This window comes from Populus trichocarpa, chromosome 3 (genome assembly GCF_000002775.5).
Source record: "Populus trichocarpa isolate Nisqually-1 chromosome 3, P.trichocarpa_v4.1, whole genome shotgun sequence".
Lineage (NCBI taxonomy): Eukaryota > Viridiplantae > Streptophyta > Magnoliopsida > Malpighiales > Salicaceae > Populus > Populus trichocarpa.
Window position 1 is genome coordinate 13,653,312 of NC_037287.2, and position 12,080 is coordinate 13,665,391.

At 32.8% G+C, this 12,080-nt stretch overlaps 1 protein-coding gene and 1 pseudogene across 1 annotated transcript; one reads left to right on the forward strand and one right to left on the reverse strand.

Moving 5' to 3' along the window:
- The first annotated feature begins 5,322 nt into the window (after nucleotides 1-5,322).
- On the forward strand, nucleotides 5,323-9,206 carry LOC18109822 (flavonoid 3'-monooxygenase CYP75B137). The gene is made up of 2 exons (XM_006388051.3): nucleotides 5,323-6,464; nucleotides 8,370-9,206. Exons 1-2 carry the CDS (start codon nucleotides 5,469-5,471, stop codon nucleotides 8,994-8,996), a joined length of 1,623 nt encoding a protein of 540 aa, XP_006388113.3. The 5' UTR covers nucleotides 5,323-5,468; the 3' UTR covers nucleotides 8,997-9,206.
- Nucleotides 9,207-9,265: 59 nt separating this feature from the next.
- On the reverse strand, nucleotides 9,266-10,698 carry LOC18097024 (pumilio homolog 2-like; annotated as a pseudogene).
- Between the last annotated feature and the right edge of the window lie 1,382 nt (nucleotides 10,699-12,080).

Sequence of the window (12,080 nt, forward strand, 5' to 3'; positions counted from 1 at the left end):
AGATTTTTTTATATACAAAAAAAATAGTTTTCTATCTCTGGTTAAAATAGATTTTTTTTGTTTTTGCCCCCCAGTACACTTGCTATGAGCTAGCACAGGGAAGGCCCTATATATCCTGTCCTTCACTTGCTATTAAGCTCCACTGCATGCAGATCGAGGCAACGTTTACCAGGGGGGCAAAAAAAAAAACATTAATATGTGTAAACATTTCTACTCTCTATGTAGTCGATAACGAAATAGTATTGTAATTAACTTGGTCTGGTTCGTGGATTGATTGGGATTTAGTTTAGATGAGAATGCATCGTGACAGAAACACAGGCAAAGAAGAACCAGAAACTATCACAAGGATTAGTGTAAGATGCATCCATCAGAGGACAATATCTCACATCTCTTTGATAGAATAAATAGTTTGTAAAACAAGCCGATTGATGTTTTTCTGCAGCTATCATCTTCGAATACAGATAGATACCTAATAAAATATGAATCCAAAAGAGCGAATATCTTTCTTTCTTGGTGTCATTCGATTGATGGAACAATCACTTCTTTGGCCTTCGAAACAAAAGAGGGTCTTAGGAAGTAGAATTAATGTTACATATACATGGGAAATTAATTAATGCTAAGAAGATGAAATGTTGAGAAACTAAAAGGTATAATATTGGAGCTGTAATCCCCTCTCTTACGTACATAAACACGTACGAGTCCCACCTGAGATGGGAGTACAATTCTAGTATATATTAAATATAAAATAAAACAAATTATTCAATCCAATTCAATACATATTAAACACAAACAAGGGAAAATAGTTATTTGTCATGTCCAGCCTGTCCAATTAATATTATTCAGCATGCCTCGATTAAAATGACATGGTTGTCTTTTGCTAGTAGTAGGTTAAATTGTGAGAGGAACTCCCTCGTTGGTTCAAGGTTCCAAGTGAAGATATTTGTTCTTCTTGTAATAATAAGCTTTAGAAAATAACTAGATAATTAAATTGTCTTTTAAAATGACATGGTTGTCTTTTAATCTGACTTTTCTATAAAACCATCAGCAAATTGCAATTCTAAAATACACGTCATGCATGTGATCTCTTTTCTACGAGTTTTTTTGTTTGTATCACAACGAAAAACAATTGGTAAAGTAGTAAAGTAAAAATAATATTTGAAAAAAATAATATAATTTAATAAGTGGCTGATAATATATAGGACTCGAGAAACACAGTAGATATTCTGCGACATGCTCTATCCTTTTTAAGGTTTAGTTGGGCCATAAAGGAGTCAAGTGTTCAATGAACGTAACGTGACGATAAAGAGTTTGAGATTTGCACAGTAGATCTCGAGTTCGAGTCAGGACGTGCACTTCTTGTAAGAGCCTGGGACAGCCGGAGTTTTACTCGCTCACCTGGACCCACAAAATATGTTTTTTGAGGGGTGAGGTTTCCTCGAATCAAAAAAATAAAAAATAAAGGAGTCAACTACACCTTGCCTAAATATCAATTTTTTAAACTATGTACATAAACTGTATACCAAATAATTTGTTGGACTGAATTCTCTCCACTGTGCTAAAAACCTAAGAAAATGATTGCTCTGTAGAATTGGCATTCATGCATTCAAGAGTCTTACAAGCTAGAATGATTTGTATATGGAATATGTCGAGATCTCTTCGTTTTCTTCTTCTTATTGGATCACCACCAGTCTTTTGTTTCTACAAGATAAACAAAAGTTATGATTATTTATTTATTAATTTTATTTAGGTTAAGTTATTGTATTTTAAAATATAACATGTTTAGTTATCATGTTTTTAAAATACAATAATTATCTTGTTATAAATAGAAAAAATAATATTTATTAAATATTAAGTGTGATAATATAAGAATATATTATCCCCTCGAAGCTCTCTCTTTCTCTTGTCTTTTAATATGACTTTTCTATAAAACCATGCATCAGCGAGCGTGATTGCAATTCCAAAAATGCACGTCATGTGATCGATCTTTTCTCCCGTCTTTTAATATGACTTTTCTATAAAAATAACTAATCTAAACAAATCATGTAAAACAATTATGGTAAAAATAATAATGAAATAGATATTTTATTTTCAATTAATATTCAAGAGCATATTTGTTTTATACAAGTTTTACATATTATATTCATATTTAATATTTCACAGAGTAATTGCTATATCATAATAAAAAAAATATATAACCTATATGAAAACTATGACACGATTAGATAATATTTTAAATATTATTTCAATTATTTTATTTATATTGAATTTTATTCAAAAAAAAAAAGAAGAAGAAGTTGAAGGGTAATATTAAAAGAGGAGATGCATTGGGGCTAGGACCTAACAAAAGGAGTCTAGAAGGTAAAGTCATAATTGCAATTCTGACTTTTCTATAAAACCATAAGCAAATTGCACTTCTAAAATACACGTCATGGATCTCTTTTCTACGAGATTTTTGTTTGTATCACAGTGGGAAAAAAAAAGGTAAAGTAGTACAGTAAAAAAATATTTGAAAAAAATAATATAATTTAATAAGATAATATATAGGATTCGAGAAACACAGTTGATATTTGTCAACATCTGCACATGCTCTATCGTTTCAAGGTTTGGTTGGCCATAAAGGAGCTGGTTTCCTTGCCAAGGACAACTTGCCTAAATATCAACTTTTTTTTTTATTTATTTAGTTTAATGTGGGTGTCCGGACCAGCTTGCATGTATCTCAACTAATCCCACGGGCCTTGAAGTTAACAACCATATAAGCCTCCAGTGGCCATCATATGAGCAACCATAGGGCTCAAACCTGAGATCACAGAGAGAGCAAACCTCTTAGTCTCAAACTCTTATCATTAGGCCACCACCTAAATGGTTCTAAATATCAAGTTTTTAAACTATGTAAACTGTACACCAACTAATTTGTTGGACCGACTTGTGTGGAACTTGGTATTATAAAAGTGTTTTTTATTTAAAAATTTATTAAAATAACATTTATTTTATTTTATTTTTAATATTAATATATTAAAATAATTTAAAAATACTAAAAATTTTAATATTTTTTAAAAGGTAAAAATTAATGGGATAAGAAGCTAAGAAAATGATTGCTTTGTTGTATATAACGAAATCAAACACAAAATCTAAATGGGGCATGGATGCATGCATTCAAGAGTTGTGGCAGGTCTAGATTTGGAAAGAAAGAATTGGCATGAAAAATATAACTAGTTGTTATATGGGGTTTTTGCAAGTTGTCTGCTACGGTCTCTTCGTTTTCTTTTTCAGGTTGGACCACCAACCATTATTTTGTTTCTACACAAGATACACAAGTTATGATTATTTTTTATTTTATTTATTTATTCTAAATTATTGTACTTTTAAAACACAACATGTTTATTTATCAACAATTATAACAATTATTTTATCACGATTAAAAAAATAATATTTATTATATATTGTGAATTTGAGATGCGGCCATATAAAAATATATTATTTTACTAATAAAAACAAATTAAAGAGTGTTATTTTCTAAAAAAAAATTAAAAAAGAAAAAAAAAAAGAAGCTCTCTCTTTTCTCCGTCTTTTAATCTGATTTTTCTATAAAACCATGCATCAGCATGATTGCAATTCTAAATCACATCAAGTGATTTGTTTTTTCTACCGACTGTTTTTTTTTACTCTAGCATGCAAAAATAAATAATAATAAAATAATATAGTACAAAAAAATATTTTTAAAAACAATACAGTATAGAGAATCGGATATAACATTTTCATTTCACAGGTCACAAAATGTCATTGTCAAATATATACCACCAAGACTAATTAGAACTCTCGTCTTATAATCAAATATATACCACCAAAGCTAACTAGAACCTAGAGAACTAACATAACTCTCTAGATAGGCTCTCAGACCTTATGTTATCTCTAGGGATAATCTTGAATATTTCACTCTCAGGTTTGGTCTCTCTCTCCAGTTAAGGGCTCTCACGCTCCATATCATCGTCATGGAGGTCACATGCTTTCAACTCTTAAAAAAATACAATAACTCTTCAAAAAAAAAAAGATTGACTTGGTCTCTATATATAGTGCAAAAGCACCGCCCTCCTTGGGTTCCCCCTGCCTCTTATAAAATTTTATAAATATGGACGTCGATATGGATCCATCCCCTCTTCCCACTAAGAATTTTTCAAGTATAAGCATTGATAGAGATTCGTTCCTCTCAGCCTCTTAGAGATTTGTTTAAATATAGGCTCACACTCATTATGTTCCTTTTAGCCACTTGAGAATTTTCTAAACACAAGCTCCACCCTCCATGGGTTCTCTCAGCCTTTTAAAAAATCTTCTAAATATAAGCTTACCCTCGTTGGGTTTCTCCATTTATTAGAAAAAATTTCTTAGTATGGATTCTTCTATAGTTTCACCTCACCCTCCTGAAAAATTCTCTAAGTATAGGTTCCTCCATGGTTCACCTCTACATACTTAGAAATGTTTTTTTTTTTCAAACATGGGACATACCCCTACATACAGACTCTTTGGTATATTAACCAAGGTTTTCACCCCACTTTTTAAAAAAATAAATTGACAAACTCGTCGTACTAGATACCTTTACAAGTATTTGCGTGTAAATATCACAAAAACTTGAGGAACTACTAATAAACTCAAATTTAAAGGCCCATAAAACCCAATCTCCCTTAAGCTTAGTTAAATGAAGGTTCCACCTCCCTTGGGCTCAGCCAATGGAAGGACCCACCTCATTTGGGCACAACTGTATTTTAGATCCTACTCTATTTACACTCATTAGATGTATAAAAATCTTCTAAGGATCCACTATATTTCCATCAATATTAATGTTATGTAAAAGATAGTGTGTGAAAGTCATTTCAGGACCCATCATATTTTCATCCACATTAATACATGTGTTAGGGATATTTCTCATCAACATTAATACCCTCTTAAATATTATCAGTGCAATATTACGTTTTACCTTTTCCTCTCCATAAAAACACACGAGTTATAAATAGACCACGAGTTCTTTAAACAAAAGATTCGGAATTTTTATTTTTTATTGCATATTTATTTTCAGAGTATCTCTTTGTAATATTATTGTATTTTCTTTTAAAAAATCATCGACTTAATCATCAGAAAGTCTCTAAATTCATCAAAGAGAATCTTATCAGACACCTATCTCTAGCCACAATAGCTGGGAAAAATAAATTATATTATCAAAACCAAAAAATTAATACTTTCATTTTTTTATACCATCATCACATGGTTTTCTATAAAAGTTTGTCTAAAAGAGATCGACCACACGATATATAGCCTTATCGACTTATCGAGTTCTCAAATGAATTCCTTTATTTGCTTACAGAAGATAACCAAAAAACAAATGATCGCCTTAGTTTTCTAAAGGGCGAGAGGCTGGTCCTGATACAGTTCAAGCCGAGTTCATCTCCGTCTTATCCTCCCGTCAACATCCTTTCATAATGGCTACGAATACAGATAATATGTCGTCGAGCACCATTTGTGGCCCGTGGTCTTGGTTTTGTAAAGGTGATCAAGATAATGAAGACATACTTTTGCCGATAATATTGCTGGCTGTTTCTGTTACTATACTGGGTACCTGTTTATTCCAATGGGGATTCAAGAAGCAAAGAGAAACTGCTGATAAGCTGCCACCAGGACCCCGTGGCCTTCCCATAGTGGGCTACCTCCCTTTTTTAGGCCCCAATCTTCACCAATTGTTCATGGAATTGGCACAAACTTACGGTCCAATCTATAAGCTATCAATCGGACGGAAGTTATGTGTCATAATAAGCTCTCCAGCACTGGTGAAAGAGGTTGTACGTGACCAAGACATAACATTTGCCAATAGAAATCCAACTATTGCAGCAAAAACTTTCTCATACGGTGGAAAGGATATTGCATTTCAACCATATGGTCCCGAGTGGCGCATGCTGCGTAAAATATTGTTGCGGGAGATGCAAAGCAATGCAAATCTTGATGCGTTTTATTCTCTGAGGAGAAATAAGGTGAAGGAGAGTGTTAATGAAACGTACAGAAAAATTGGCAAACCTGTAAATATCGGGGAATTGGCATTTTCAACGGTGATCAGTATGATATCAGGCATGTTTTGGGGTGGTACTTTAGAAGTGGACACGGAGATTGATATTGGCTCCGAGTTTAGAGCGGCAGCCTCGGAACTCATTGAGATACTGGGAAAACCAAATGTTTCAGACTTCTTTCCAGTCCTTGCTAGATTTGATATACAAGGAATTGAGAGGAAAATGAAGAAGGCAACACAAAGGATCGAGAAAATCTATGATTTTGTCATGGATGAATGGATTGAAAAAGGCAGTGCAAGAGTTGAATCAGAGGCTAAAAATGATCAAAGAAAGGACTTCATGCACTTCCTTTTGGGGTTCAAAGAACAAGACAGCAGGAGATCAATTTCCCGAGAACAAATTAAGGCTCTGCTTATGGTAACGTTTCCACTACCTCCTCTTTACTATTATGAATCATGCAAACCGAAATGGACAGTAACAATCATATAAATCGTTAAGCGTTACACTAAGGTAACGTTTGGGAACGCGGCTGCGGCTGCGTTCCCAAAAAATTTAAATTTTTTTTTTTTGTTAAAATTTAATATAGTTTGTATGTTTTGGATCGTTTTGATGTGCTGATGTCAAAAATGATTTTTAAAAAATGAAAAAACATCATTGGCATGCATTTTGGCACGAAAAGTTATTTAAAAAGCACCCGCAACCACACTGCCAAACACGCTCTTAGACAGTACGTACGTATATATTCTTTCTGGAATCTTTTCTGGCTTTTGATGGGATACCCAGTTGTCGATGTTTGTTTGATGAGTCGCCTTCTCTCACTACTCCTCTTCTTCTGCTCATTTCATCTTTTTTTTTATTACTTTTCTTTCTTTGTGGATTTGAAATCATGTTTAAATTTAGGTTTTGGATTAGCAAGAACTCAAACCTTGATTTTTCATTGTTATGAAAATAGTTGACATCCGTATATCGGATGAGCTTTCTATATAAATTAAATAAAATGACTTATGTGCAAACACTAATTATTATTATTTTATTTTTGATAAAAAATTATAAAATTGGATCACCGCAATTCCATGACTGAAAATGAACACATGAGCAATTAAACTATTATAAATGGATTAAAAAAACTCATAAAATCACCTTTTCAATTGGAATAAATGCTTAATAAAAATCTTGTTTTAGATATAAAACTCAAAAAGGAAGCAACCAGAGATAGAAAATAATTCAAAAAATAATATATATATATATATACTTTTTAGTAGATATAATCATTATGTATGAAACTATATAAAGAGTTTTTTATACATATAAATTCAATCATATATTTAAAAATAATCAAAAAATAATTTCTTAGTTGAAAATTACTTTACAAATCATGGTAAGTTCTTATTTGAAAAACCATGCATCTCATAAAAAAAGACATGTTTTTGCATCAAGATGACTGAATAACTAAAAGGGAGTCAAAGTTAAGGAAATGCATTTTTTTCATTTAAATTTAGATTTTTTGAATTTTTATTGCAATTGCTTTAGCATTTTATTCAAATAAGCATATTGTTAATGGAAAAGGTCATTATTTCACCAAGATAAAAAAAAATGCATATACAAGGAAAAAATAATTTTGAATTCTTGTGAGTATTTATTTTTACTGGCATAAAATAAATAAAAATAGGTGATAATGTCCCGTAACATGAGAAATTTTATAATACTCATTTGTAATTAAATCAAATCCTATAAGTTACAGTTTAGTCTCACTAAAACAAATTATCCATCATTAAATAAATTAAAATACTTTGATTTTTTTTATTAGGTTTTTAAATTTCTTAATCAAGCATAATCAAATAGCGTGAGATTCAAAGTTCAATTATGGATATAAAGGAAGTTCGTATTTTATTTTATTTTTTTGAAAAATAATGGATTGAAAGAGTTTATGTAAGGAGAGATTGTCGGTGTATCTATTTTATTCGGATCAAGCTGTAATTAATAATATTTATTTAATTATCATTTAAGTATCATAAATTTTTTTCTGGAAAAAAAAATTAGACTAGAGCATATTCATAGGAGGCACAATCGGTGACCACCTAATTTTTTATTTTAATTCTGATATATATATTAGTTAAAAAGGTTTTTTTTTTTTACCGGAAGTTAGTTAAAAAAACCGATATATGCATATATTATAAAAAAATATCATATTAAATTATCATATACATGGAGGTGGATACATAACACTCCCAAGAGGGACGTTTATTTTTCTTCCTTTCTTTTCCAAGTATCTCCAATAATGCTTTCTTTTCTTTTCTTTTATGATGATGACGACAACGACAGGACATCGTTGTCGGTGGCACCGACACAACCTCAACTACGGTCGAATGGGCAATGGCAGAAATGATGCTACACCCAGAGGTGATGAAAAATGCCCAGAAAGAACTGACAGATGCGGTGGGCACCGACGAAATTGTTGAAGAACGCCACATTGACAAGTTACAGTTCTTGCACGCGGTTGTGAAGGAGACCTTGAGATTGCATCCGGTAGCGCCACTGTTACTACCCCGTTCCCCATCAAACACTTGCTTTGTTGGGGGATACACAATACCAAGGAATGCGAAAGTTTTTCTAAACGTTTGGGCTATACATAGAGATCCTAAATTCTGGGACAATCCGTCAGAATTTCAACCGGAAAGGTTCCTGAGCGACGTTAGTAGACTGGATTATCTCGGAAATAATATGCAATATCTTCCATTTGGGTCCGGTAGAAGGATCTGTGCAGGTCAGCCTCTGGGCGAAAGGATGCTCATGTATTGTTTGGCCACCTTCTTGCATATGTTCAAATGGGAATTACCAAACGGTGAAAGGGCTGATACTTCAGAGAAGTTTGGGGTTGTTCTGGAGAAATCAACTCCTCTGATCGCCATTCCAACGCCCAGATTGTCCAACCTGAACCTCTACGCATAAATGGTATAGTGACCGTGATAATATATTAACTCACCGAGTGAGGACTATATAATAAATCCACTATTGGCTTATTGTGCTTGATTATACATGCTTTTACCTCTCAGAACTCCAGGGATTTCCGATTGAATAATTTCTGAGGTCTGTTGTGATTGTGATTTTTATATTGCCTCGATCATACGTGGCTTTTTATATGTGATGGTTTTTGTATTATTCCCTTGGAGTGCTTATCTTAAGCGGTGAAACTTTTTTTATTTTTTCCTCTAGTATGATTAATGGATCACTCGACAGCCATACATTTGAAGTGAGTATGTTTTTGCTGTTGTTTTTGTTTTTAGTGATAACTCACCATTAAAAATAAAAAATACAATAGCAAAAACATGTTTATGTTTTGTGCCGTTAAGAATTTTACCCTGCAACAAATACAAAATCAACCACTAAAATAAACACACACTACGTGTCAAAACATGACCAAAAAGCTGGCCAGCCAATTCTCTTCTCTGCGATGGAAGCCCGTGCTCAAAAAACTACATGCAAATACGCAGTTAATTTCACAAGCAGAATCCATAAAAACCATGACAAGTAAGAAAGCATAGATATATGGCACCTTCTGATTTACATAATTACCAAACACATCAGTCATCAGAACCAGAGCTTGGGGCATGATTTCCTCGTAAACCACATTTTTCTCATCCGTTGTGGTAGTCTGAAGTTTTTGTTGAATAAATTGGCTCCCATACTGATCCGCACTGCTGTAAGGAATTTCAAATCATTGAATTAGATAAAAATGATAAGATAATGAATGAAAATAAGATGTTTTTGTTCAATAGATACCTGAACTCAACAACATGGCTAGCAATTTCTGAAAGCTCAAGAAACTTTGTTTATTGTTCTTAAACTCTTCCATTGGGGATGACTAAAAGCTTCTTCCATGTTACATCCTGCATCCAAGGGCCAGTGTCCTATGATGCCTAAGCTCCTCATTCCAGAGGAAAATGCATATTCAGTTCATTGTGTCTTATGGGAAGTTTGGAATGACAGGACTTGCCAGGGGACTTCCAGGATATGGCATACCAACACTGAAGGCAGGATTCCCAAAATAACCATAATGATCAGAAACGACAGATTTCCCACCTAATAGGACACCACACTGTGATTCAAAGATGATAGAAGACTATAAGCCTTTTAAATTTCAAGCTAATTCAAGAATGAATTACCTTAGTAGTTCATATCTATTGAGGGATCATTAATAGCAGCAAGCTGGTAGCACCATAGTCAGGAGCCCTCAAGTAATGGAGATACATAGGATCAACAAAAGGTGCCTGAAGAGCACTTCCTGCTATTGGACTGCCCCATCTCCCAAGATTCCAATGAAGCAGCTATTAGACTTGCTCAAGAACGCAAGCCACCTCCAAGCACTCATGAGTCCATCCCAGGGTGGCCATGGCAGATGCTGCAGCAACATTTTCAATAATGGTGGCAGATTACCTGTGCCAAGGTGCTGAGCAATCATGGAAGCCAATGCTGGATTTATGGAAAACCCACTCAATCCATAGTTTGGAATTGATGAACTGATACCATCTAGATGCTTATACTGGGCAGGTAAGTCACCTCCACCACCAAGAGTCGGGGTAGGTAATCCTTTCATGGAAGAATTGCCAGAAGAAAAGGTTGATTTTTGTAGTTCAACCTGCCTGCCAGCCATGAGGTGACCTTAAACATAAAAAACATAGAAAGGAAGATCAAGATGAGCCAAAGTCAATCTCCATGGACAACAATCGATCAATAAGAATGCAAAAGAGACAAAGCAAAGTACCTTAGAGAAAGTCCAAGCTGAAAAAACTAAATCAAATGGCGCACCGAATAACAGAAAAAAGCCAACAATAGAGCTTGCAAAGATGGCTAAGTGAATGCTCAAGTGGTTAGAGGAACCCCTGCAAAAGACAACAACATGCAAGAAACAAGGTCAAAACTGATCCTACTGGGGAAAAAAAATGATGTAATAGGATGATGAGGATGGGATGGGATGGGATGATATAATGAAGTCATGCGTTGACTATAATAGATTTCTTGATATGTTGTGATTTCAGTATAAATAAAAGGTTTAAGTTATGTGAAATTTGTGCTTATAAATATATATAATTTATATATTTTGATATGACTACATATTTAAAATGAAACAAAATATTGTGAATAAGTAAGATGAGATTAGAGATGAAAATAACATAATGATAAATATAGAATATCAGTATGGAAAAAAGTTATTTAATAGTGATTCTAATGAGAAGTAGTTATTGATAAATTGTTAAATGGTTGATACAAGAATTTTAGTAATTGGATGCTTATTAACATTAACAATGAAGGTTTTAAATTATTTGTAAAAATATAGTGCGATGATGTTAATGATAGCTTGGTAAAAATCAAAAGATAAATAACAAAAATTATATGATTCTATTGAATCGAACGGTCGTTTTATAAAATAAACAGTTAAGATTATTATTATCTTAATCGGTTGATGGAACCAGTCTATTGGTTAATCTACCGATAGGGGAAATTAACAAAATATTAGAGAAACTGATCGATCAAGTTATTGAATTGAATTAATCCGATCAACCATTATCATCTGTTGATACACACACACACACACACAAACGTTTGAGATACATAATATGGATATGCTAGTGATTTAATGTAATTTATGATGTGAAAAAATATTCGAAAAGAAACTCGACTCCATATGAGCTTGGATAACAAGAGTGAAGGTAAGGGATTGACCCTCCATTGTCTTTTTAATTATTTATACATGATTTTATAATCATTAGAATTATAATGGTAATTAAATTGTATAATGTATTATTGTTGTTATTGTTAATGGAAGGCATATGTCTTCAAGGTAGAAATTGATATTTAATTTGTAATTAAATCGCATAGGCAATAATATACAGTATATTATGAGATGTGATTTACCACAACGATGGAAAAAACTTGTATGTATTACTTTTGACCACAATGGTGGAACTCCTATACAAGAATTATTATCAACCATATTGACAAGATTGGATATATGATCTATTACTAATTGAAACA

Bases quoted from the DNA above. Each gene is read 5' to 3' on its own strand.
- LOC18109822 (XM_006388051.3), top strand. From the start codon at position 5,469: ATGGCTACGAATACAGATAATATGTCGTCGAGCACCATTTGTGGCCCG. The intron at 6,465-8,369 runs GTAACGTTTCCA...CGACAACGACAG, and splicing joins AAATTAAGGCTCTGCTTATG to GACATCGTTGTCGGTGGCAC.